General features: G+C 40.7%; 4 protein-coding genes and 1 pseudogene across 4 annotated transcripts in view; 3 read left to right on the top strand and 2 right to left on the bottom strand.

Moving 5' to 3' along the window:
- Nucleotides 1-27,826, top strand: part of LOC111079662 (discoidin domain-containing receptor 2-like) — a 128,933-nt gene that overhangs the window by 87,249 nt on the left and 13,858 nt on the right. The window lies entirely within an intron of this gene.
- LOC111082960 (uncharacterized protein CG1339) lies at nt 553-9,861 on the top strand. Its single transcript, XM_022379220.2, has 3 exons — nt 553-620; nt 8,498-9,594; nt 9,651-9,861. The coding sequence occupies exons 2-3, from the start codon at nt 8,515-8,517 to the stop codon at nt 9,834-9,836; spliced, it is 1,266 nt and encodes a 421-aa protein (XP_022234912.2). The 5' UTR covers nt 553-620; nt 8,498-8,514; the 3' UTR covers nt 9,837-9,861.
- Nucleotides 3,799-4,450, bottom strand: LOC111079665. The gene has a single exon (XM_022374924.2). The coding sequence runs from the start codon at nt 4,383-4,385 to the stop codon at nt 3,996-3,998; it is 390 nt and encodes a 129-aa protein (XP_022230616.2). The 5' UTR covers nt 4,386-4,450; the 3' UTR covers nt 3,799-3,995.
- On the top strand, nt 4,530-4,979 carry LOC111079666. Its single transcript, XM_022374925.2, has one exon. The coding sequence runs from the start codon at nt 4,614-4,616 to the stop codon at nt 4,872-4,874; it is 261 nt and encodes an 86-aa protein (XP_022230617.2). The 5' UTR covers nt 4,530-4,613; the 3' UTR covers nt 4,875-4,979.
- LOC111064703 lies at nt 24,057-26,642 on the bottom strand (annotated as a pseudogene).

The following is a 27,826-nucleotide window of genomic DNA, read 5'->3' as shown; positions in this document are numbered from 1 at the left end:
ACAAATACTGGAAGGCCTGCTCTGCTGCTAGTTGATTCGAGAACTTCTCTTGCTGCGTCTGCTCCTGCTCCTGCTGCTTCTACTTCCGTGCCTGCTCTGCCTCCTGCTGCTTCTCCTGCTTCCATTTTTCTGTTTCTTGCACCTGTTTCCAAGTCCTTCTGCTGCCTCTTTCACCTGTTTCCAAGTCCTTCTGCTGCTTCCACACCTTTTGCCCTGAGGCCAACGTGTAAGCAATAAAAGTGCAGAGACATCGTTGGATGGAGTCGCCACTTTGCATTAGGTACCCGTAACCTCCGCACAAAAAAAAAAACAAACGACAAATTTGCTTTTGCTACACTGCCATTGATGCCCTGTTCTCTTAAAGGGGGAGATGTGTTTAATTAAAAGGTCCAACCAAGTTGTGTTTACATTGAAAATAACTTTAAAAGAAACATATTTAAAGATCTATAAATCAAAGTATTTAAGAGTAAGATGGTAGTCTTTTATATTATAATTAAGTTATCGCATATTTTCCAAATGCTAATCTATATTTTTATTTTCTTCTACTTACAGGTGAGTTTTTGAATGCTTAAACATCATTTTTCTTCGGATAAATCACACATAAATCTGAAAGAAAGAGAGTGAGTAATTAATTTAAAATTCTCTATCTAAGAAAATATATTTTCTGCACCATTGGGCTTCCTTCGCTCCACCCTTAAAGCTACAGGGTAAAGGGTACTTTTAAATTCCACACTCTTTCTGCTCCTTTTCCACTGCTATTTGCAATGCGCTTTTAATTTGACCGCGTCTGACTGCGAGACTACGATGTCGCCGCATACGCTTGGCGAAAGGCCTTTCCTTTGCCAAAGCAACGGCGCAGAAACTTAATTTTCCACCGTCGCTGGTTGTTGATGTTTTTTTTTTCGTTTTTGCATTGGCAGCGCAGGCAAAAACTTTTGACTTTCCCGCCACTTGCTGAAACTTTGGCCATTTTCTTGTTGTTTTTGTTGGCTATTTGTTGCTTCGCTGCGCCAGACGACGATGACGACAAAACCAATCTATCCCTTTGCTCCCTGTCCCTGTCCCTAGGTCTGCCACTCCCCCTTTTGCCCGTGGAGCTTGTGTTTTGGGATGACAAAATTTTAATATAGTCGACAAATGCGACGGCCACATTGGCCGACTGCCATTTACTGAGACTTCCCATCCTTAGCCTCTTCCTTAGACCTAGACTTAAGGTACAGGCCGCCCCATCCTTGGCCATGTCACGCAATTTTGTTACCAAAATAAATTTTATTTTATTGGTTTTTTTTACAGGCAAATCGGCCCTGGGTTATACGATAGTTTTTCCACCGAAGGAGTTGCTTGAATTTTCCAATATTTCTTATCATTTAATGGTTTTAATACAGATATTTCCTTCTATTACTGGAATATTAGGCTGTTTATGGGATTCTTTGGATATATTTGATATATACATAAATATATTTCAGAATTCTTTTTTTTTTTGTAATTTATGAAATTTATGTTTTTCTTGTATTTTTAATATTTTGGTTCAGTTTGGTATTTTTAATAGTATTTTAGTATTTCAGTACTTTTAATCTTTTTTAAAAGATTTCTTTTTTTTTTTTTTTTTTATGAGCATAGTTAATTCCTATTAAAGCTCCATCGGCAAAAAACCCATCGTTTATCTGCCACCTTTATCGCTTCATCATTTCTCATTTCATCGAGCGTTTCATGCTGTTTATGAACTCTGGCCACTCTGTGGCTCCCCTGTAAATTGACTCTATGCCGTTGGGGGCATAACCGCCTCTCCTGCTACTTAAGACGTTGTCCTTTGACTCAACCTTTGGTCCTGGTCCTAGCCCCATTCCTGGACCTGCACTCTCTCCCCCTTCCAATGGCGGCTGTCTTCCTTCTTTTTTGGCAAATATTTTGCGTGTTGCCAAAATGATATCCCTTTGGGTGAGGGAATCTTTTGGGCTAAATTCAGTTTATGGTTAGTTCTTTGCCCTTCTGATTGCGTACTTAGCCGCCGTTTCCTGGGGGAAATTAAAATGTGCTTAACGGAGTAAATAACCGAACCAGAAACATGTGGGTGGGGTGTTGTGGGGAATGCTTTAAGGAGGGGTGCAAACTTTTTGACATTGAGCAAGGTAAAAGTTGATATTTTTTGGGAATTTCTACAATTTTACATTTCTCGATTGTGGTAGCTAAAAATATTTATATTTTGGGATCTTAGTTTTTACTGAATTCTGAAGATTACGATTTATATGTGGGGCGTATTCTTCATTCCTTATTCTTTGATTTTGGGAGAATTCTCTCTCCTCAATTTCCAGTATTCTTAGATTTTATTCTTACATCTCCTATTAATTTTTTTTTGTAGCCCAGAAGACCAACTATTTTCTCTACCTTCTGCTGCACTTCTTTATGGTTTCTATTTTTTGTGTGTCTCTGTTTGAGCATCACAAATATTATTTCATTTGCTTTTGCAATTTTTCGCGCTCTAGGGGCGCTATGTTATTCGAGTGCATATATTGACAAAAGGGGAAAAGGCAGGGCGGGGGTGGGAAAACCAATCGCTATCCATCGTTCATGTCGTCTGGCATTCCCATTGATTTGGGGCTTGTTGTACAAGTATCACTCTCTGCTCTGCTCTGCTCTGCTCTGTTCCGCCCTTACATTCGATTCGCTGCGCCTTTCGCAATGCTAATGAAGTGCTTAAGGGGAAAGGGAGATGCATGGGGGGGTTCGTGGAGGGTTCAATGACTCGTTTGCAAGTTGAATGCATTCATGGGTGTCGTCTTGAGTGCATGTCATTCAACTGCAAAGATTTACAAGTATCCTTTTATCAATCAATATTTTTGTGATGCATGCGGTAATCGTTCGAGTTCAAGGGTATATTGCATTTGTGCTGGGGTTTGTTATAAATAGAGAGGAAGCATTTGGTCCCCTGGGAATGGATAGTTCACAAGAGATAGAATTAAGAACAATTTGGGGCAACTACAATTTTAATAAAAAAAAAATTATTATACAAAAAAACAGGTCAACTAAAATGTACTTAAAGTATATAAAAATACAACAATAAAAATAAATAATAGCAAAAGTAATATATACAAGAAAATTTATATATCGGGACATTTTTCTTAACTCAATGCTGAAGAATCGAAGCTATATGTGGGCGCATTGATTTAAATGCTAAAATATTCCAAAATTCTATAAAAATACCCAAAAGTGTGTTAAAAAATGTGTAAATTCACTTAAATACTAAAATATGTATGTACTATAAAAAATATCACAATTATTAAAATATATAAAAATACCAATAAATTTAAATTCGATTTCAGATTCAAAGCACTCAAAAATAAAGAAAACAAATTCTCATTTCACTTACAAAATAAGAAACAAAATTCACAAAATTCAATTCAAACCATTTTCTCTCCTGCCAACTTGTTTTGCTCATTTTGGTCTGCAATTTTCATTCAAATGTAACAAATTTCGTATGAATCTCTTCACATTTGAAGTCCTATTTAGCCTGCAGTAAGATTCGCTCTCTAAAAAATTGAACTGAAATTCAAATCCAAGTCATGACCTTCAATCCGTGTGCCTCCTTCCCCAGCAACTTTCCCAATACCACAATTTATATAAAATGTTGTGCAGAAAATAGCCTCCAGTTATTTGTGTGTGAAAATCAAACACAGAGCCAGGAATAAAATAAGGAAGAAAAAAGCAACGATATGGTTTATTAAATATTTGAAGCCCGGGGCACACACGGTGGGTTTAGAGATATATTATATAAAGAGGGGTGGGTTTGGTTGGTGGTTGGTGGGGGGCACAGAGGGGCCTCGAAGGGTAATTGAATTTTGAAGCCATCGCGTCGATGGTTCACAAATTGTGCTAATGATTTCGCTGCTGGTGTCTTCTTGCAGTATGGAACAAAGGAAAGAAAGTCTCTGTTGCGCGCCCTTTGTAGATGCCACTCGAGACTGTCTGGAGAGGAGCGACGAGCATGAAAGATACTTTCAAGTGGCCGCCAAGGTTGATTGGTTCAGTGCTGCCAACTCCCGCAGAAGATGCTGATGCTGCTGCCGTGCCTCCGAATACGCCTCCAGCCATGCATCACGCTGCCGTTCCCTAAGATCCACTGGCCAATACACTTCCAGCAGTTCCATGTCCATGTCCATCTCCTCATCCTCATCGGGTTCGTCCTCGTCATCGTTGAGCAGTTCAATAGATTTGGCGCCGAATACCAGAGCCATCTTATAGATGGCCAATGCGACGAGACTCATGATCCATCCCAGGATCACACCAAAGGCCATGCATGTGGCGGCCTTGATGAAGTATCCAAAGCTCGTGTGAAGTTCGCAGTGGAAGCAGGCAATACGTTTCGTCACATATTCCAAATTATTCATTTTGTTTAGAATTTACCTGAATCGAATTTTGGTAGACGAAAGATGGCAGCAAAGAAAAAGGCAACTCAGATCAACATTTTGCCATGAGAAATCGTTTCAGCTTTAAGGTTTTCCTTGAGCCTTAGCTTAGATCAAAGATTCCTCGACATTTCCTTTAGTTCCAAAAAGTATTTCAAAAATAGTTGAAAGTATTTTTCTGATCTACTTTCAAGCAACAAGACAGGCAAAATGGTTATGCTGAATCCCATTGAGATTTTCTGCTTCTATGTGGTGCAGCCCATCATTGACTTGCTGGGCTACCTCATGGATGTGCACTATTTGGCCTTTCTGTCGGGTCTGGCAGTCATTGGCATCATCTTGGGACTCATCTTCAGCATCATATCGGTGATCTGGTACAAGAGCACTTTGAAAGATGTCCCCAAGGAACAAACACCCAATTTGGAGCTAGTTCACATACAAGAAGGCCCCTCCAAGAAGAAGGACGACTAAAAACAGATGACACTACAGCGGTAGCGGCAGCGGCTCTCTCTCACAGAATTCTAAAAAAAAAATTCAAAGGGCGGTACAGAAGAAGACTAAATAAACAGCATTAAAAAGAATAATATTGATTTATGGGGTTTATATTGGGAGTTTATTAGTCATATAAATGCTTTTGCTTCAAAATCAGGATAGAAGCATCGCTATGCATCGATGTGGCTTCAAAAGATACATTTCCTTTGGTTCTCAGATAGAAAACCCTTCCCAAAGAAGGAAGTAACAACCATTTCTATGCTTTTATTCGTTAACCAATATCATTTTCACTTTCCCCAAGTGATACCTTCACAGAGTCAGAGTCCTTTCTTGACAGTACCCAGTCCTTTGCTTCGCTTCGCTGCGACTGCATTGTGTGCCTCTTCACTTCACTTGACAGAAGAGACTCCTTTTCCATTCAAGACACTGTGTTACCCGCAGTTATTAGCCTACTTTCAACAATTTGGCAACGTTGCAGTCTCTCCCTCTCTCTTTCCATCTCCTTTTCGTTTTGGTTGGATACTCTCATTGTTTTTTAACGTTCCCCTCCCACCACCCTGAGGCATTGTCTAGTTTCGAGGCAAAGCCGCAAGCCGTTTACCAACCCAACCACTTGAGCGAATGCTTACAACATTTCAGAAACAGAAACTCAGTCGCGAGAAAGCCCCACTGCCCACCTGCCACCCTCACCATGCCGCTTTTTGCATACCCTGTAAGTAGCTGGAGTCTAAGGGTCGGAAAATACTTTTACGATACTCCGCCTTTGCACACGTATAAAGAATTTCCTATTTCTTTATATTCAAAGCGATTTTTTCATAATTAAAGAAAAATTATTGAAAGTACGCTGCTTCTTGGGCAGTCGAATCGAACTTTCTATCAAATCTTGAGCGTAGCAACTCTTCTCTTTTAGAGCTGACTAAACACATAACTGTAGGTTTTTCCAGCTGGTTTCCATTCTGAATCCCCATAACTGCATCATTTACGAGCTCTATAAATCAATTAAAAAATCGGAAAATGTCTAGCCAACTCATATTCCACTTAGTTTTTAAAATAAAACTCATTTCAATAGCAGCAAAATATATTTTCAAGGCGCACCAGCGTATCCCCCAGTCGGTTACCCTCAACTAGTGGCTTCTATCTCTTGTATTTTTTTTTTTGTTTATTCTTCTTTTCGGAGAGCGAGTTATAATTGCAAAAAAATGTATTTCAATGCAATGGCAGAAGGAGGAATAAAGGCAGTAGAGGTGGAGTAGAAATGGAAGCGCGGGCACAGCAGAGTAACGGAGTGGGAATGGAAGAAGCCCCCCTAGTGAAAGACAGAGCAGCAGTTCCATCATATTGCCCGTCGCAGAAAATTGAAAGAGAATCTGGCTGTAGCCTGAATGAATGGCAAATGAATGAAAGACAAAAGTGTGTGGTGTGGTGTGGTGTGGTGCGAGGGTTGGGCGAAGGGTGAGGGCATTTAATCACCAATCCCAGTACCCAGTACCGCACACACACACATACACCCCAGCCCACCCCACTTAGGCCGAAGCCGTCGCATAATTCATTTAGTGGGTGGCGCCACTGAATGCACAGCTTAAGCTGGGCTGCTTAAGAGGGTGGTGCTGCAGTGCTGCTGCAATGCGGGGTGGGGTGGGGTGGCACCCCAAAAAGGCGCTTAGGGCGCAGCCATAACTGCAATCTAGTCATGGGTCCCAATTCCACCCCACCCCACCACAATAATCGTAGGCGAGACACAAAACAGCTGTGAATGAGACTTGGGACTGGAACGATGCCGTGTCAAATTTTTGTGTAAATGCAGGCAGCACCATGCCGACAAAAAAAGCTTTTAAAAATGCACTTTGACCCCCGCCACTTGCTAAGGGTAAGTGTTGCGGGGTCTGTATATGGTACGTGCCTTAATTGATACATAAATAACGCAAAGAAAGCCTCTGTATCGAAAGGTGTATGCGAATATGGCCGCATCCAGTAAATCAATCAATCAAAAGAAGAACCCACCAAAAAGTGTGTATATATTAAAGCATATATCCCAAGCGTCTCCCGAACCCTTTATTTGCCTTACATTCCCTTCATCTAACACTGAAATCAATTTTCCCCTTGCATGTCTTAACCCTTTCTGTGTATTTCTGGGTATATTTTGGTCATATCCCCATAGAAATATAAAATCTCTTCACTTGTCAGTCGCTACCGCCATTCCATTTGTGTGTATGTGGTGTGTGTGTGTGGCGCGGATTCATTAAGATTTTTCATTTCATTGAAACATGAGGATTTTGAGTAGAATTTTTCCATCATTTCATAGAGAATACGAGTGCCGTAGCCGCCGTCGTCGAAGCTGCTGCTGCCATAGAAATATATTTACAATTTTTCGCCCGTGACGTGCGTAATGATGCTGCCGAGGCTTAGAGATGAATGGGGGTCTGGCTCCGGGCTCTCCTGGCTCTTCTGGCTCTTCTGCCTCCTGGCTGAGTGGATGCCATTGCGAATGGGGATTTTTGAGATGGATTCCCAGCGCATGTTGTTGTTGTTGTTTGTTCTGCGGTTTTGTGTGTGTGTTGTCTAGGCAACGGTTCAGCGCACATTTTTCCATATGCAATCCATGGCGTTGGTTGCATTTTCCGGGCACTCATTTTGCACCCAACCTCTGGGCTGGATTGCGCCTCTCGCACATCCTTCTGTCTGTCTATGTGTCTTTCAGTCTCTTCAGAGCAGGACCTTGCGGTGCATTGAACTTTCCATCTCGTTTTGAGCAGCTCTCTCTCTCTCTCTCTCTGGTGGTGCCTGCAGTTCATTTGCTCTTTTTTATTTTTTTTGTGCTTCGTGGGGATTTCTGTTATTAAATTCGGGGAATTTCATAGTTTTTGGTTAGCCTTTTTGTAGCCTTTTGGGTAGACTTTTTGGTGCTCCTTTCAATTAAAGAAATTACCCTGTAATTAGTGAAATTAGTGTAATTTCCACTCATAATTAAAGCCATAAAGCTCAGTATTCCATGGCTGGAATTCATTCAATGTTGGCTTGTGAAGCGAAAATAATTATCAGCGGATAAGTGGACACTTGATTTTGGAGAAGTATCTGCACTCCAGCTTGGATGACTTAGAATCTTTCGAGTATCTGATACGAGTATGGAACACACAGAAATCCACAAAAGGTATTTTTTTTTAGAAATTTCTACGAGCAAAGTTACTGAAAAAAATATATAAAGTGTTTATCATTTTCTTTTTATTTAATGCATTTTTTTAATATAATTCTCAAAGAAAAAGAATCTCAACAATGAAGAAACTTAACTACAAAATATGGAATCTGTTAACTGTTTCTCTTCTTTATAGCGTTTATAGTTTCCTAAAGCAAAAGCCTTCTGAATGTCGAATCTATATAGTGTTTTCCATTGTCCCTTTATTTCTATTGTTTTCCAACTACATTTCTCCATTATTCTACCAGTTTTTTCTACCAAAACTTTCCATTCAAAACCTTTCGGCAGACCGCACAGAGCTAATGCCTTAATTAAGGAAAATGACTTCCCTAATGACCCATCATTTCCCTATAAATACCCGCCAATACTCTAACCACAAAACCCCTGGGTAAAACTCCGTCATTCCCTCCAGTCAACAGCAATGTGGCCATGTGGAATAAAGTGGAATATCAGCGACAGCGGAAAAGTCCTACACATGTGGGCTATCGAATTTTCCTACAATCCACCGCTTGGTTTCTTTATGGCATCGCCTGTGGCTGCAAGTTCTTCAAAGCAAAGTGGAATCCCGTTGAGAGACGCATCGAGGAACGACAATATAATCGGATAGTGTACAAACTGATAACTATCCTTAAAATAGTTCCCGTTGCGAGTCAATATCTGATGTATTTTGTGATGTTTATGGCCGTCTACATACTCTATTCGCTCGTGGAGAAGAGCAGTGCCCAGAATTTTTTGATGGGCCTCTTTGCACAGGGCATCGAGTGTAATGTCTTTCGGCGATTGGTCATCTTTTTGCATCTGAAACGGGATCGCATATTCGTGAGGCAGACGGTGAATGAGATCCTACAGATCTCGGAGGAGATTGAGCTAAAGTTTGGGCTCATCTATCACTGCGATGTGAGCCTTTTGGGTCTGTATTTCTTTAAGCTGTTCCTGCTCTACGTGTACGTGAGTTCGTACTGGCACAAGACGTACTTTCTGCTCATCAATCTGCTCTATTGGATGCTACTCGAGTACTGCTTCATGGGTTGGTTCCTCTACCAGCAGCTGCTCCTCAATTGGTATCAAAATATCACCACATTCCTGCAGCGTTTCATCGATGATCATAGGGATAGGGAGAGAATTATGGGTCGCTATCATCGCCGTCTGTTCTGGCTCTTTGAGCTCCATTTGCGTATCAATAATCTGCATAGGAGCATCAACGATAGCCTCTCGTGGCTGTCCACCTCCATCTATCTGATGATCTTTGTGTGCAGCTTCAGATTGGAGCTGATCATCGAGTGCATCATGTTCGGGGAGGATGAGCTGGAGAATAAGCTCTACATCATTGCCGATGGGTGTCTGGGTCCCGTACTCATTCCCCTTCTGTATGTCCTGCTAATAGGACTCTGCACAGATCGTTTGCGCGATGCTGAGCTCATGCTGCAGCAGCAGATTGTCATCATTCATGGGCTGTACATCAGGAAAGCCCCCACCCGCACTCAAGCCATAAAGGTCCTCTACAATGAGGTGAGTTCCGTCGGGTTGTAGCCTTTAAATCTCACTAATTAATTGGCTTTCCATAGCACACCTCATTGATCATCCATCAGAAGTTGGAACCACTGCAGAATTTAATTATTTTGGGCACCACCTGTGATCGGGAGTTTGCCTTTGATTATCTATTCACAGCCATACTCACAGCGTTGTCTCTTGTCCAATATTCCCTATCGTGCGGGGATTATCCCATTAATGAGTGTGCAACGCATAAGTAGCCAGAAATTAACAATAAATATTCAAATATTTTCATAAACAAAACCAAGTTCTGTGAGAATTTCATTTTGTTTTGGCTCAATAAATACTGGCTCATCGAACTTATTCGTTACATCTTTTAATAAAAGTGCTTTAGCGACTATTAACTGAACTCAAATCGCTAACCTTTACCGGTTGCTCTTGCTCTTCAAATGAGTTTTTTTCTTTTCCCTCCCCCCGGGGCCGCCCCCCCCCGCCAGAACAGCAGCCCTCATCCCCCGCACCCCCGGCCTGCCCTGCCCCACGGGCAGACTAGCAACAGTTCAAACAATCAACAGTCACGTACCATTTCTGACGGTTTACTTTTTAGCCAAAAAAAAAAAACAGAACAAAAAAAAAAAATGGAAGGCTCGAGAGTACGTGAAATATTCAATTTTTGGATACATTTTGCCGGTACATTTAAATTTATTTTTACAACCCCACAAAGGACAGAGACGTGAGCGTGGACACCACGTGCAGGCAGACCCCATCATAGACGATAAAATAATAATCGATTTAGACTTTGGTTAGAGTTTTGGGGCGGCACAGACCCACACAACTCATCTGCCAGAGAATCTCTCGCCCCCCTAGACATGGAAAAATGGAGCAACTCCTGGTGGAAGGGGGAGGGTATGCACTTCCTGCGGGGAATCGATTTCTCTCGCTCGCTCAGACGCTGGGAAATTTATGCGAATTCGAATTTGATATGGTTTAAACTGTTTGCCTAGGCAACGACTACGACGACTACGACGACGACGACGACGTCAGCCATGCAAATGTTCTGATAAGAGCAGCAGCTCCAGAGAGCAGGGTAGGGGAGGTGGGCGTTGCTATATGCCTATGGCTTTGTCGCCTTTTTAGTGGAAAATTAATTTGCTATAATTCATCAATGGCGCAAAAGGAAAAGCGAGAGAAAAGGCAAAGGCAGAAAGGATTATTTTGCATAAAAAATTGTGGCACTTGTCGAATTTTTGCATAGTCTGCTTTTGAGGCTGCTCCTGCTTGTGTCGGGTGGGTCGGGTGTATATGTGCCAGTGTCCCTGTGTGGGTGTATGTAAGTGACGCACTTTGTATAATTTATGGCTGCACATTTATTTTATTGAGTTTAATGTGGGCACAGTTGTTCCAGCCGCTGCCACTGCTGCTGCTGCTGCCAGCGCCATTTCGGAAAGGTGGAAAGGTCGCACACACAGACAGAGGGAGGGGTGGAGTGAGTGGAGGGAGACATGTCTGTGGGTTTGAAGGGCAGATTGAGGATGGGGGCAAATGGGTAACCATTTGAAGGCTTTGTTCTGCCTGAGAAAATGTATTACATCAGCGTACGATGAGGCTTCGTTCGGGTATCCTTCGGTTCCATGCACTTCAATAAATTGGTCGTAAACGGATTCCAGTAACCATATTTTAGGAATAGCTGTAGTGTTGGAAAACATTGATGGAGCGACTGTACGGAATTCCAGTTGAAGAATATAATCATGACTATGGTAATATGTACATTTTTCTCAGATTTTTTCTGATTTTTAAAAGTCCAAAAATTCGATAAACATAATAAAGAAACCTTTAACCCCTCGAAATTAAATCTAAAAATTAACATTTCATTGAAATATAATGATATTTGAAGTCTGAGAATTCTTCTGTGATAAGGCAGATTAAAATTTAGGTAGGAAATACATAGATATACTGGAACAAATGTTCTTAGCAGTAGAATCACAAATAACGAAGGCAAACCGGAATCTGCCAGCTACGAATGTTTCAGCTCCATCGCCAACTCCAATTCCATCCCTGAAAAAGTGCTTACCATTAAAATTAATAAGGTCAATTAAATTAAATATGTTCTTCAAGCACAACACACACACATTAAATCGATAGTCCCCCGTTAAATTCGCTTCAACCTCATCCCTGAATGAAAAATAGACTCCATTCAGTGCCAGGAACTACTCTGGTCTCCCCTACTCCACCACTCGTTCTCCTATTCTTATATTCCACCAACTAATTAAGCATTCAAAAACGTTTTGGCATAAAGTTGAAATTGGTTGGATCCACGGGGCATGGCAGTGGCAAAACCATAGCTAGGGGTTCGCAGTAGTGTGGTTCGGGGTCTGCCATTCTGGATTTTCGCTTTTCGAGGGGGGAAAAATCCAATAATAAAGACGATGCAGCCCAGTGCTCTCATAAATTATGGCAAATTATTAAGCAAAAGTCACCAAAAACAGAAAAACTTTTGCCACCGCACGCGCCACGCTACGCGACCGTCGAAAAATGAAAGTCCTACTAAAACATTGCGTATACGAGGGGGGCTTGTGTACGCGACAGGGAGGGAAAGTTCGGGGTACAGAATGATTTATTTTTATTATTATTGGCGGTGAATTTTAAATCAAAAAGCGCTCTCTCTTTCTCTACGGGAGGCTCTTTCTGCTGCCTCCCTACCGAATGACGGCCATTCCCCCGAAAAAGTATGCTATACATTTTGTAAGCTGCTTTCGATGTCAAAAATACGGCAGCAGCTGCTTTTGTCATTATTAATAACTGTTAATTATTCACCATTATATAACTACTCTGTGCCGCCCGCCCACTCCCCCTCCGTTCACTGTTGTACGACGAGGCAACGTTTCGAGCACGTTTCGAAACTTGTTTGCTTATGGCGGGTCTCTGTGCCCACTCCATCTCCATCTTACCCACTATATGTACTAGCATCTTCTGTCTCACTCTCTGTCTGTCTCCGTGTCTCTCTCTCTCTCTCTTTCTCTCTCTCTCTCTTTCTCTTTCTTTTGCATTCTCTTCTTCTCACTCTGTCACTGCCGCTCGAGTAATTCTCTTCTTTCATATTGTTTGGGCATCATATTTTATGTGCTCCTTAGTTAACGCCAATGTCGATGTCGATGTCTTGTCTCCCCCACCCTCCCTCTCTTTTGTCTGTTTCTCTTTCCCTACAACTATCTCCCTCTTTCTCTTGGTCATATTTACATATTATTAAAAAGTTTTCCGAAGCTCAGACAACATTAAAAAAACAGAGAAAAAGCGATGTCTAAAGTACATCAAAAGTCACTCGACATAGAGATATCCTATGGCTAGTGGAGGATGATTCTATGGCACTATTTACAGCATTGAAGAGCAGTACTCTCATATTTTAAATAACTCTGAATCCTTGACCGTTTTTATCTCATTCCACTGGCAATTTTAAAACGATTTCTAAGATTTTTGGAATATATTTAGATCGTTACATTATATGTTTCTGATTAGCCCCAATCACTTTTCCTTTCTCGGCATAATACACTCTCCCAACTAGAGCATACCCTCTCAATACCCTTTGAAAAAAGAGCGATGAAAAGTAAACTTTTCTATTTTGCCTGCGCTGGACTCTGAAGTTATTGAAAATTCATGAATAATTGACATTTATTGCAGTTGGCACAAATGATGGTCGATAATGGAGGGACGCCAGAAGGCGGAATGGGTCTGCTCTGCTCCTCCACTGGGCGCTCTCTCTCTCTCTCTCCCATGTCTCTCTCTGCTGTGGTCTCTCTCACTCGTTGTGTGTGTGTGTGTCTGTATTTTATAGACATAAATATTAAAGTAGCTTACGTACTTAATTGTAAATTATGCATTCAATTAGTTATGCCAGGCTGCCCCCAAATGCCATTTACAGAGAGGGTCAGACAGAGAGAGGAGAGAGAGAAAACTCCACTTCCAACTATCTTCAATTAAATTTTGAATATTGTTATGACTCCCTCCTTCGAGTCCTTGCTACGGCTAATAATCTTATTGTCAGCTGCAGGATACTTCTGTTCACTCAGTCATGCAAAATTTGCTCCAGTTTATCCGTTTATCATATTTCTGCAGTAAGCAGTCAGCAGTGCCAGTGCCATCCATCAGGTGTATCCCATCGGGTGTACGATTACTGCCATAATCGTAAACTTTTCCAATGATTTTGTGATGAGGTTAGACATTCTCTAGAAGTTTCTCAGCAATTTTCTGAGGTATTTTCTGTGGCACTTTCTACTTAAATTTGGTCTTCTGTCAAAAGGCGTTCTCGTGTTAAATTAACTCATAAATGGCGCTTAATTTGTAAGTCAACCCCTTTGCAAGAGGGAAAGCAGAATAGTTAATTCCGTAATTATATTAAGATTATAATTGAAACAAAGGGCATTGCAACATCAAAGTATGTTTCCTGGAATCCTAATTGTTTATGGATATTATGGCGTTATTTACGATTTACGTTCGATTTCCGATTTGAACTGGTGGAATAATTCAAAGAATTGGAACCCTTTTAATGGAAATATTCATATTTATTAAGATAAAATAAAGGCTGAATTATGGCATTCCTTCCGAATTCCTTTCTAATTTACCTTAAAAAATTCTGTAATAATTTCTTAATATTTCTTAAAAAATTTTGTTAATTTTCTATAGTTTCAACCAAACTTAATCCTTCAATTATATATTTTTCTTGAATTTTTATTCAACTATCTTTGAATAATTGATTTCTTTTAATATTCAATAATTCATTGGTTTTTTGCCAATCAAATTTAATTGAATTCTAAATCCCTAACAAAAGATTCTAGCAATATCTTACATTTATGCTAATTTTAAACTTTAATCCACAATAAATTCACTTCAATTCCATTCATTTTCATTAATTTTTCCTCTTGAATATCCACAAAGATCAATCAACACACGATATATCCACCAGTACATAATATTTTCCACTCCACCAAGGATTTGAGGACACAATCCTTTACTCCTCACAGCCACTGCACTCAACATTGGGGGTGCATATTCACATTTTAATTGACTTTAAGCCTATCCTCTGCATAGAAGCCTCTCCCCAAAGTAACCCCCTTCCCTCTCCCTAGCACACTATGGCAACAATTGGATATAGCTGCAAATGTGATATGTTACGTAGTGTATGCACTTTTTGATTAAATTTAACCCGCAGCTATTTGTGATAGAAGAAGCACTGGGAAATCCACTGGCACTGCATGCTGCCTGCTGCCTGCTGTTGCTGTTGCTGCGTTTGTGTGTTCCATTTTAGATTATGAAAATGTATATCCAGGAGCTCTTTTTACCACATACCCCCTCCCCAACCGCCCGCTCTGCATTGTGTACCCCTGTTAACCCTTAGATGACTTTCACATATTTTGTGCCATAAAATAACACCAGAGGGCGCTGTCAGCAGCAGCAGCAGCAGCACCAGCCATAAGCTTCCTATTTCCGCTTTTTGTTTTTGTTTTCAGTTACAAAACTAACGCTAGAATGACGGGGCGCATACGCATGCATGTATCAAAACAAGAGTGCATAACTCTGCATGTATGTGTGTGTGTGTGTGTGTGTGTGGGAATGTATCTATGTATTTGTAAACCACACATATGCTGATGGTTTTTGAGAGAGAAAGCCCCGGCGATACGTACGTACGTACACGCATTGCACAGGCATTTTGCATTCAAATGCATTTAATTAAATCAACTAGAACCAACAGCAGCAACAGCAGCAGCAGCATCAGCGGCAGGAAAATGCAACAACAGCACTCTCCCACACACCATACAGCCTCTATCACTGCTTCCCCCTTTCACACTATGCTTTTCCCCTCTCCAATATGATGAGCCTCATAACATTTAAAACAAAATTTATTTTGTGTAAATTTTGCCAGGTTCGTTAGTTTTAATTGTGTTTAGTTTTCATTTGCCAGCACAGCGCATAGAGAGTCCTATAGAGAGTCCTTCCTTTTTGGTTACAGTTGGCAATTCGAAAGAAGAGTTCACATATTTTCTGTGTCTGTGTGTGGTGTGTGTGTGGGAAACAGTGGTGTAATAACAATGGGCATATGGATAGGAAATGCAAACATATGGTGGATAGATACAATATACATATGTAGATACATCCATAGATACTCGTATATATAGTATGTAGTTTTTTGCAATGAATATGAATTTGACGCTAAAGCAGCTTACGAAATTAAATGTATAGTAAATGCTTAAAATATTCAAATAATACATAAAAATGAATAAAACCCACAAAAACATATATTCAATTTTTAGCTGTAAATTAAATGAAAAATGTATTATATCCACAAATACATGGCATCTTTGAATTAATGATTCAATTTGCAAAAAAAATTTGTTTGAATTATTTGGAATTTTTTAGACTGTATTCCATGCAGGACTCTTCTATGTTAATGGATTAAACATTTTTAAAAATTACATTTATTGTTAGGTTGACCATAAAATACTTTTTTTCCTACGACTCATGAATATATTTTTTTTTATTTTGTCACAGAATTATAGATAAATAATGCTAAATTGATTATTCTGATTGATTCCTTTTTAATATTCAAGAATTCTCATGGTTTATACATTTTTCAAAGCTACACATAAGCCATATGCCACTAGCATTCTACGATTACTGAATACTGCTTTAATATCATATTAGAAATTCCTACTTCCATAACAAATCAGTGACAAAATTAATATTTTCATTCCTGAAACCACTGTAGAGTGATAGTGATGTCCTTTGATTACAATTAACTTACTTTTAGACATGCATATACATATGTATAAGTCAGACAGACACATAGATATATGGATATGTAAATACAATATAACTTTTCTCTTGTTGCTTTTTCTGTCAATTTGGCAGAAATATTTTGCATGCGGTTTAACAACAACAAAAAATAAAGAAAAAGAACAAGCAAAGCCATTAAATAAAATATAATAAAAAAAACAGCCAACAGATGAGAGAATTCTCTGACGCAGAGCAAGAGAAAGAAGCCAACAGATGAGAAATGAGAGATTGAGGCTCAATGAAAGAGCCAACAGAGCCAAGAGCTGAATGTGGAGCCTGTTCACCTGTCTCTCTCCTGGCGGCCCAATCACAGTGTCAATTAGCCATTTTGCCATTTGGCGGCCTGGCTCTGACTCTGACTCTGACACTCCCTTGTACCCGCATCAGAAAAGCTGTCAGAAAAGTTAAATGTGAAAATGTGAAAACGAAAAACCTCACTCGTATCATCATTTATTTGATTATCGCTAATTGAAGGGCCACATTGGGAGGGTAAAAGGTAAAAGCCATAATGCATTATCTCTACAGATAATTTTTCACGCATTTTTCCCTTTTAAAAACCTGAAATTAAATCATTGAAAAGAAATCCTGAGTCCTGAATTCTCTGAATAAATAAAAGGGGTATCGTATCGTATCGCATCTCTTATTCAGGTTTTTGTTAACACTCGACTGAATTTCCTTTCCTTTCTGTATGGGAAAAGTTGTAAAAACATTTTCTTTTGCTCAGTTTTTGTTTCATGGTGTCTGTGGGGGGAAAAGGGGGACTTTCTCCACTTGAGATAAAGTTTTGTAAAATGTTTTTGCTACTCCTCTGCTCTGTTCATTTGTTGTTTTGATATTCAAAAGGAAATTCTGCACGACTAAATCGAAATGGAAATGACAGGCGGCCAAAGGCCTCCATTCATGTAAATACCTAAAACGAGGGATGTTCGAGAAGTTTTTGATACTCTAATTGGATTTGGAATTTTAAAATATTCCCGTAATTATTTTGTAGAGATATTTTGGAAGGCAAAGCTCTATAATAATTAACTAAATTAACTTGCTAGTTTTGACATTTTTTTTTAGTAAGGCCATAAAATATATAAAAAATAAAAAATTTCTAATAACATTTTTAGAATATCTAACTCAAATTTATAATTAAACTTATCGGAAAACTCATTATCGATGTAAAATATCTTTAAAAACCTTAAAATAAATCTATTAAAATCCCCAAACAGATTTTTAACTTTTGAAAAAGCAAAGACGTTTGAAAATAAATATTTACGCCTCTATATTCATCAAGAATATATTTATCCTATAAATAGAATCATTATAAAGCAGCTTACCATCAGAATTACGATCTATCGTACATCAGAGTCATCGTTTTGCCCTGTAACAGAGAGAAATGATTTAATTAATTGAAATGCTTTCGTCTTGACAGGCAGAAAAAGAGGCCTACTTATCGCCATACCAATCCCTAATTCCCATTCCCCCGTCCACCATTCCCATTTCTTTTAATTTCATTCCCTTTGCCCATTTCCCCGCTCTCTTCTAAGCAGAACCTCTCTCATCCATTAGCAGTCAGTGGAGCATAATTGTGCCAACAACATTTGGCATCATTATTTTTGTGTGTGGCATATCTTTGATCTTAATAGTAGTTTGCTTTGACAATTTTTACTTTAGGCGCAAAGGAGGGGGGTATGGTGAATGGGGGGGAGAGGGATTGGGAGTCCCGCGCAAAGCATTTAATGTGATTAATTAATTTAAAGTTCTGGTCTCCAGGGAGTGGAGTGTAGAGTGAAGAGGATTCTCCCCTGAAATTCTCTGGAAAAAATAAACGAGAACTAAGAAGAAGAGTGTTCGAATGAATCGACAATGAGGATACCCTGGTAATTATAATCAGTAAACTATGGACTCTCAGGAGAGAATTTCTTTCTTAACATCAACGAATGCTATGAATGTTTTAATCGGTTTAAACCATATTTAAACCAGAAATCTTAACTGCTTCGCTTTTCTAGGATAGAGAAGGAAAGAATGACAGATTCGGCCTCTTCTGGGAACTTCATTCCTTAATTTCTTATCTCCTATTTCGAATTTTAAACATTGTAAGATGAAACAAAAATTAAGTTCCATTTGCTTTAAAATTTATTTACTGGTTTTTTCTTTTTTCCAATTGAAATAATCATCATAAATCCAACTAAATGACTAAGTCTATTTATTTCTTGAAATTTTTAAATAATATAAATCAGGAACAGCTCTTAGAATTACCACTGAGTATTGCCATGAACTTTTTAAAATCTTCTTTAGAATTCTGGAAGCATAAATTTCCATGAAAACAACATTCCCACCTGCACCTTCAGGCAGGTATTATTAATGTTAATAATGTTGTTGCGCTGAAAAAAAAAACTGTGGAAAACATTTGCCTGCTCCTCCACTAATTGCCTTCAATCAAGTGTCGCCAAAAGGGCAGGGACCTCCGCCACGTCAGGGCGCACCCGTTGACAGTGACACTTGAAAAATGTCCACCAAAAAAAAAAAACAACAAAAACAGGGAAAAATATGAAGAGATAGAAAGATATAAGTGGGCAGGGAGCCTACCGCAAGAACTTATGAAAAATGAACATAAAATTCAGCCCCAAAAAGATATAGAGATACTCCCCTCGCTCCATGCCACCAAAGTCTTGTCTTTGTTTTGTGTGCGGGCCGAAAAACCCTTTGAAAAATGACTGAAGAAACAGGTGACAGGCCAGCGGTACAGCACCCTCAAAAGCTGTGTGTCCATTCATCAGGCAAATGCTGGGAGGGACGAGTAAGCGCCATTTGACGAGTAACTTAATAAACAATCATCAGGCAGGCAGGCAGGCAAGCAGGCGGTAAGTCGGTAATTATATGACGGTAGATGATGTCCTTATAATGAGTGCCCCAGACACAATACATCAACCGAGAGGTAGGCAGGCAGGGCAGGCAGGGGCAGGACAGGGCAGGCATGTTGAGGTCCATCTTCCAGCTCCTTTCAGTTGTTTGTTGTTTGTTGGCTTGTGATAATTGAAAATGTTTGTAATTTTCACTGTCCTTTCTTTCGAGCTCTCTTTCTCTCTCTCTGTGGCTCTCTCCCTCTCTTTCTCTCTCTCTAAAACTTTGCACTTTTATCTGTTGCAAAAACTTTTGTTGGACTTTTTCCTCTCATTTTCCTTCACGTTTTTTTTTTTTGCTGTTTTCTAGAACATTTTCCTCAGCGCTTTTCTCTGTTGTGTGGCGGCGGGCCGCTTCTCCTACTCTTCCCCCCACCACGCTGTGTTTGAGGCATTTTCCTCTACTTTGTGTGTGTTTGGGGCCATTTTCCCTCTTGTGGGGGCCAAAAGTTTTGCGACAGTTTAGGGATTAGGAGGCGACCCAAAACGTAGCAGAGAGCGAGCGAGCAACGGACGAACGGACGAGGGCAAAGTTTCAGGTCATGTCCAAAAATTTAAGTGCTGAAAAATTTGCTGGATTATGTGGCAGTTGATGAATTTGTTGCGCGAGTGGGAATTAGACGCTAATGTTTGTTCTTTCAGTGTTTTTTTTTTTTTTCGAGCCACCAGCCGCCGCCAAGAGAGCAATGCACTAATAGATTTGTCAGCCAGAGACAGAGACAGAGAGAGAGAGAGAGTGCGGGAGAATGGCAGTGTATAATGCTGTGGCATGTGGCATGGTGTGGCAACCTCAACAAACACATGGAAAAACTTTTGATAATCATGAAAACTCACGCGTAAACACAGCTGTCAGAAGCTGGCAGAGTAACGCTGGAATAAGTAGATCCTGCAGGCTCTGAAATAAATCTATGCCTGGCTATTATTCTTGGCCCTGTGTTATGGCAAGTTTCCAGCTTGTAGATGCTGAAAATATATACGAAATAAATTAGAAAATGTTTGGCGCCTGTTTTCTTAAAGTTTAAGCAATCTTAAAGGTATTTTTATGGTAGAAAAAAACATTTTTTTAAGCCTATATTCTTTCTTAAATTATAGCGCATTATTTTCTAAGATAATTGCTAAGTTTTATACAGATTTTGGACTGTTGTTAGTTTGGTTATTCCTCTGAGCCCACAGATTCAACGCATCTGTGAAGTTTTCTACACTTTCTTAGCTACTAATCCAAGGAAAAGGTTCCCATCCATTCAAATGTTCCTCTCCGTCTCTCCAAATTAAAGCCCAACATCCCTCGCTGGTCTCCAATTTCCAAGCAATTACCTTAAACACGGAATCACTTTGATATTGATGGCAGCTACGCCGCCTCCGCTTCGTTTCTTCCGATCCTACGTAATCCTGCTTTCGGCGTATTAGCTGCAACAATTTCCTAAGCTCCTACTTCAGACCCTGGGAGGAGTGGGTTTGGTGTTGTATCCTCCACCAAATAATCACACAACCAACACACAACCCTTTTGGACTGCCCGGATGGCAGTACAAATATGTGCACAGGCCGCCTAAATGCATGCAACACATTGCCCGCAATCAGGTGGAGAGAGCTCAGAGAGATACAGATAAACTTCAAAAGGCGACCGAAAAGCGGCTTAAAACTTCGCTCTGCTGGAACCTCTAGGGTTCATGGGCAGGATGTGAAGGAAACTCTATGACAACATTGACAAAAGAGCCCGCGGATGAGGCAGGATGAGCACAAATTAAGCATTGCCATGGAGGTGATGCCCATGCCCATGCCCATGCCCCCCCGCCACCGTCTACACGTCCAAGAGATGATTGATTGAGCTTTTAGTTAAATTGCGCAAACGACCAGCCACATGGCCCTGTGCTCCACTCTGTGTCCTCCTTCCAGCGTCTTTGGAGCAAAGTTCCTCTGCAGCAATCTTTACCCCCTTGCCTTACCCATCCCCCCACCCTTACCGATGGTAAACTTTAGCCACGTTGTCAGGGGCAATACAGCTTCGGGCTTAAGTCTTGGGTGCTGGTACATTGTAAACGTAAAATTATTTGCACGAATAGCGCTCGCTGCCCCTCAAGGAGACATAAGCCTAAGCCCCTCCACTGGTTGCATGGTAGCCAAAGGCACAATAGAGGTGTGCCACAACAGCATCTTAGAGAACAAAGAACGTAGAAATTATATTGGGAATATGCTGAGGAGCAAGAGGATTCCATTGCAGTTGCAGGATATCTATGAAATATTAAAATTATTGTTACATTATTGTTTAAATGGTATAAACTGCACAATTTCATATTTGTATTCATTTTTAAATCATTTCACGAGTCATAATCCCAAAAAAATTAAAAATTGATAATGAAAACGTAATAAAATTAATGGCATTTTATTAACAATTTCATACCCAAAGAAACAATCTCGAATCCCAGGTCATTGGGTCGCAAATATGCTTTACCAAACGATAGAAATTAGGATAATTCCAAGCCCCTAAATGCAGATTTTAGAGCAGATTTATTGCCATGTGAGCCTTGTTTTTGTCACACCATAAAAAAACCTTTAAAGATGCTAGTAATAGTGAAATTTTAACCCTTAATCCGTAATCTAATGTCCCAAAGGCATAATCCTCACAATTCCAAACAAATTACAGACTTTGCAGTATTCATAAATGGCTCTACTTCCTTTTTTTCCCTTTCTTTATAAACTCCTGGAAATTCTCTCATTTCCCAACATTAAATTCCTTTAGTTTCCACCCAAAACTATTCCTTTAACTGAGCCAAACACACAACAGAAAACAAATGAACCCCAGGGTGCCAGGGGGGCAGGGCAGGGGACTCCGCCAGGTTCTCCAGCCAACTTCAGATTCAGTCTGCTGCCAGGATCTCTTCTCTCTCTCTTCTAGGGACAATGACTGTGTGGATGCAACATCGCCAACAGCAACAGCAGCAGCAACAATAACAACAACAACGATGAAAATATAATTATGTCTGCTTTCTGCAATTATTTCAATTATAAACACAAGCTGTTGCATTTTCCACTACCCGTTGCCGTCGCCTCAACACCAGGAAAAAGCAACAAAAAACAAAAAAAACAAAAACTAAAAAAAAAGCAGCAAACAATGAAAAGATGTTGCCGTTGGGCGCATAAAAAATCTTCTTGCACACTTTTTCCAGTGCATGATGGTGCAGCGGATGAAGAGGTGCCAAGAGGGGGAGTGGTGGTACGTGAGTTGCAGGACAGACTTTTGCATAAAATGAGCACATTAGCCCTAAAAGCAGAGGCAGCAGCCAGCAGCACATAAACTGTGCAAATGCCAAGAGAGAATGAGCGACAGGGCGAGTGGGAGAGAGGGGGAAAAACAGACCAAGAAAGGAGAGGCGAAAGAGAGTCAAGAAGGTGTCAGACTGTGTAAAGATGATGGAGGAAGACAGAGAGAATGACGAAGAACGGGAGGTACCCAGTATCTCCCCTACTGTGTGCAGGTCCCACGAAGGTAGAGGGCATCCATGGGTATATCTGACTGTAAGGTAAAGCAAACGGATGCACTTTTCTGCTGCTAAAGTAACACACAAAAGTGTGTATCCAACCCCAAAAATTACTGCAATAAAAATGGAAAACAAAATATAATCCCCGAACTTCCACTCAAAAGATAAGCAGACACTAAACTAACTAGCTAAACTTAACTAAAACAAAAAAGTATGCATACCTAACAAAAATAAATAACTTTATATACTAATATTCACTTTTAAGGTGCAAATATAATTTAAAAGACAGATAAAATAGCTAAAGAATGAAGTTTACGAAATATTTTAACAGTAATATATTTGTACACATATAAAATAATAATAATAATACAAATAATAATATAAATAAATAATAATTATTAATATAAATGAGATGTCAATAAAAGAGCATTCTTTAAGCAACAAATTCTTCAATTCATAAACCCCCGTCGATGTCACTTTCCCTTTAATTTCCCCACAATATTTTCTGTTTTAATAAAATTTCCTACTCTCTTGGGTGTCCCCTAGTCGCTACGCCACCATCATAGACAGTTTCCTGCTAGATTTGCACTACCCTTTGTTGCTGCTTTTGCTGCTCCTGCTGCTGCTGCTGCTGCTACTGGCACCGCTTGTTGCATATGCATGTGTCTGGGGGTCTGTAATGCGTGAAGTCTGGACAGACCAAACCAGACCAAACCAGACCAGAGAGGAGCATAATTACTATATAAGCTGAAGCGAGAGCTGACTTTTGATGGGAGATTTGTACAGAGTTCTCGTATTCGTAGTCCTTTTATTTTGGGGTTGCATTCCCCTCCTCCTCCTCTCTTTGTATTTACTCCCCTTTGGTGTTATTTTTGTCTCACGTTTGCAGCAACAGCAAAGAGCATTTCTCGAGCTTATAATAAAACTTTTACTATGACAGTAAAATTTTAATGAAATCACTGCAGGACGCTGCAAGAGTAGAGCAAAAGGGGGCGAGACGGCCATTCTCTTGTTGTTGGAACGTGTAAAGTGGCCCAAGGGGGAAACAATTGTGCTGCAGGGAAGGCAGACGAAAAGTCAAAAGAAAAGCTAGTGGAAAAATCTAGTGACTTGATTGTTTGTTGTGGCAATTTGTTGCACATTTCAAATTTATAGAGAGGAGTGTGCAGTGCAAGTGGGGGAAATAGACAGAGGAAAATACAAAGAAAATCTTTGGCTTTTACAATTAAAACAAAGAGAAGAGAAAATCCCAGAAATTTGTGAATATTCATGGAAATTCCACAAAACCCTTCACAATTTAATAACCATCACCCGAAAGTGTTTATGCGGTGGCGCTGGCTTAAATATCGCTCTTCCTGCATTAATCCTTGTAATCCTGGTAGGCCAACGAGTAGATGCACTCCATGCCCAGGGCCTCCTCCTGCCGCGCAGAGTAGAAACTCGTGCAGTAGGCAACCAGCAGGGGAAGCGCTTGGCGTGACCCACCTCCATTAGGGGGGCAGCGAGACGGGCGGCCAGACCCTTGCCCCTCATCGAGGCATTGGTGATGTACGAGTATAGGGCGCGGCAGATGCCATAGCGCTCGTAGAGATTCACTTCGCCTTCGACATGCTCCTCCTTCCGTTCCGCTTTCAGTCGATGCTTCTCCACATCCTCGGGGTATTGGGCGCCTGCCAGTACGAAGCCCACAAGGCGTTTGCCATCAAGGGTCAACAGACACATGTCCTGCTGGATCATCGATGGGTGATATTCATCATTATATTGCTCGTTCTGCAGATGCACTGGCTCTTCTGTGGAGTTGCCCAGTGGTTCGCCTGTGTAGAATTGTTCCTACATTTTCCTTCCTTCGGTCATCGTTCGTATAGTGCTGCCGTCTTTGGGGTTTGGATGAATTTTTACAAACTGCTGTTAAGGCTACTGAATGTGTATCACCTTTTGGCTTCCATTTAGATATAAAGTTTCGACACGATAAGGGTTTTGTGTGCCCCTCAAATTGTTGCATTATCTGCACAGATAACTGTGGAGAATATTAAGTAACGAAATAAAGATAAATCTTTCTTTGTTTCTTTGCAATAAAAGCCACAAATTGTGCAACAGATTACAGCTGCCTCATATGGGAAGCCCCCAAATGAACTCCCCACATCACCTGTTATAATTTCTTTCCTAATTTATAATATAAATAAAATCTCTGCCCCCATAAACTCTCGCAGCAATAAAACAAAAAACATAATAAAAGACCACACAGTTAGCAGCACAAAAAGAGAACCGAATTAATTTGCATTATTAAATCGCTTGCATAAATCGCAGAGACACAAAAGGGTGGCCATATTTTTATACAATACGATAATTAAAACATCCCCAAGGATCTGGAATGAACTAATTGCCGGTTGTGCCCGCCACTCGCCCCCCGATTGCGAGTGTTATAAATAAATAAATAAATGAAAGGGCAACCCGAAAAACGCAAAAAGCGAAAACGAAACCAAAGTCAAACGTCCACAAGCAAGTACAGAATTTGGAATACTTCACCATCTGATTCTAATTCAAATTCCAGCATCAGCATCATGCATAAATTATTAACAAGTGTGTGTGCGACTGTCGCCTTAATTTATGCTTTAAAAATGGTTCCTCTTTTTTTCGGGTGCTGCTGCTGCTGCTACTTTTATTTTGTTAATAACGAAAAGCGTGAAAATTGCGTGAAGGCAAGGGAAAAGGCCAGCCTTAGGCCAGGGGGGGGGGGGCGCACTAATTCAATAATTTATGCACATTTTTGAATGCATGAACGCATCGGTCACTGGACAAGAGAGAGGGCCACAGGGCAGATCAGCGGGCAGCCACTTGCAAGGATTCTGAAATCCTTTTTTCCATGAATTTAATTAAAATTTAAATTTGTGCAATTTCTGTAACGAATTTTGTTTGCCCTGCAAGGCCAGAAATATATCAAGTTTGAAGAAAAATATAATTTAAATGTATTCAAAAAAAAAACCTTTGGAACCTTTTGTGATTTCACTTTTTTTTCAATTAAATTTTATATTTTCTATATTTGAAAAGGTTTTTTTATTAATCAGAATACCCTTTATGAGAATGCATTAATGCAAGAAAGAGATGCAATGATATATGTACAGAGAGAGAGGTAGAGAGTGGCGGAGAAGTGCCTCACTTTTGGTCGCTCATTGCCTCGCCTCTGCCTCTGCCACTGCCACTGCCTCTCCTTCGGTGTGCGTTTCAAATTGAGCGGATTATATTTAATTACAATTTTTCGGTGGTGCTATGAGGGAGAGGAGGGGTAGGTAGTCCTTACAAAGGATCTACCCCCTACCCTACCCCTCCTCTGTGGCTCTTGACATGCGTGTGTGCATTGCATTTGTAAGGGTTGTTCCCTTTTGTCCCCGTTTCGTGGTATAGGTGGTCTGGTGGGGGTGGTAGTAGGTGGGGGGTTGCTGCCGCGTAAATGAAAAGTAAACCTTTATGCAACGCTGCGGGCGGCATGCAATCTGCCAGCGACCCATCAAGCCACCCACAAAGCCACCCAAGTAACCCCCCAGCAGCAGCAGCAGCAGCAGCACCCAGTCTGCCACACACTCTGCCCACCCACTCCCTCAACCATTGGAAAAATTCGTTGCGCGCACGTGTTCCATGTGCATCATTCTGCATATTCAACCATTTCTGAGCCATATCGCTGGCATATTCCTGGCTTCTCCTGTTGCGCCGCCCCGCCCTGCTCTGCCTCCCGGAATCGCTGGAATAATTGGATTTAGTTGTCGTTAAGTTCTGGACTTGATTATTGTCCTTCTCCTGCTTCAGGGCAGGGCACTGCAATATGTTGGCCGTCAGAGAAGACGTCGCGCCGTTGCTCTGGCAATCCTCCGGCTGCGGCATCGTGTGGCACGAGCGAGCACGCGTGTGTATTTTCATGTGGTTTGTAATGTCAGTCGTTGATGAAAGGGATTTTCGGTGGGGGGTGAACGAAAACCTCTTAGGGCGAAGGTTAATTAAATTTAATGCGATGCTGAATGCTGCAAAGACCCCAAAAGAGCCCGTGGAATCATAATGAATAGTTTTTAGGGTTTAAGGGCACGCATCTCGATTCAAGATCTGAAGAATAAAACTTGATTTGTGGCTCAAGCAAATGGTTTACCGATTTCAATTGCATTTTGTACAGCCATAAGATTGATATTCATTTTATTCTAGGATTTTTCTTGCTATTAAAATCCCTCTCGATGGACAGAAAAATTCTTTCTTTTGCACCTTTTAATGAGTGGCCAGCGCAGGGCCAGTGACATTTTGTGGCTAGAGAATTATTTACAAAGCAATTACGCTTAAAGCCTGGCCTCCAGCACCCCCCTCCCACGCTCTCTGCGGCCATGCATATACTCTGAGAGGGCGTAGAGGAGGTGGCCCCTAATTACTTTGGAAAATTGTGATCAATCATACGATAATATAAATGTGTGTCCACCCTGCCACAAAACCGCCTGCTCCCCTGTTCCCTTTTCTACACACCCCAAACAGAAGCTAAAACCAACAAACACCTCGGACCCGAAGGCTGTCTAAAGCCAATGGCTTTGGGTGTTGGCGTTGGCTAAAAGCGTTTTCTGGCTTAATCGTTTCATGTCGCGCGACAAGTCAAAGTCAACAGGACTAGGATTTCCAAGGGGTAGAGAGCAGGGGACAGTGGCACAGCTACTGTCATGGTTGTTGCATTGATTGGAGATGGTAGCGTGTCACGAAACGGAAAGAAAAATAGTTTTAGAGTGGAAATATAATGGAAATTAATCTGGCATATATAGAAAAACAAAAGCAACTATTAGCCAGAGTCTCCTCTCTCACGACTTTCACTCACCCATCTCTAAATACGATTGGTGGTATCCGTGAGGATCGTTGGACCGAGTGGTCGGACGGGCAGCATTGTTAGATTTGTGTGTGTAGATTAGCTGCCACAGCGCACCGAGGGAACAGCTGCTGCCCCTACCCACTTTTGGGGGGCTGGGGGCTTTTAGTCATAATTGCAAATCAATGACGGAGTAGAAATTCAATTCAAAAGGCCACAATCCAACACCCGACTA

This window comes from Drosophila obscura, unplaced genomic scaffold (genome assembly GCF_018151105.1).
Source record: "Drosophila obscura isolate BZ-5 IFL unplaced genomic scaffold, ASM1815110v1 contig_179, whole genome shotgun sequence".
Lineage (NCBI taxonomy): Eukaryota > Metazoa > Arthropoda > Insecta > Diptera > Drosophilidae > Drosophila > Drosophila obscura.
The sequence above is the reverse complement of the archived record's forward strand: the minus strand, read 5'-3'. Positions and strand labels throughout refer to the sequence as shown.

Bases quoted from the DNA above. Each gene is read 5' to 3' on its own strand.
- LOC111082960 (XM_022379220.2), top strand. From the start codon at position 8,515: ATGTGGAATAAAGTGGAATATCAGCGACAGCGGAAAAGTCCTACACAT. The intron at 9,595-9,650 runs GTGAGTTCCGTC...GGCTTTCCATAG, and splicing joins TAAAGGTCCTCTACAATGAG to CACACCTCATTGATCATCCA.
- LOC111079665 (XM_022374924.2), bottom strand. From the start codon at position 4,385: ATGAATAATTTGGAATATGTGACGAAACGTATTGCCTGCTTCCACTGC.
- LOC111079666 (XM_022374925.2), top strand. From the start codon at position 4,614: ATGGTTATGCTGAATCCCATTGAGATTTTCTGCTTCTATGTGGTGCAG.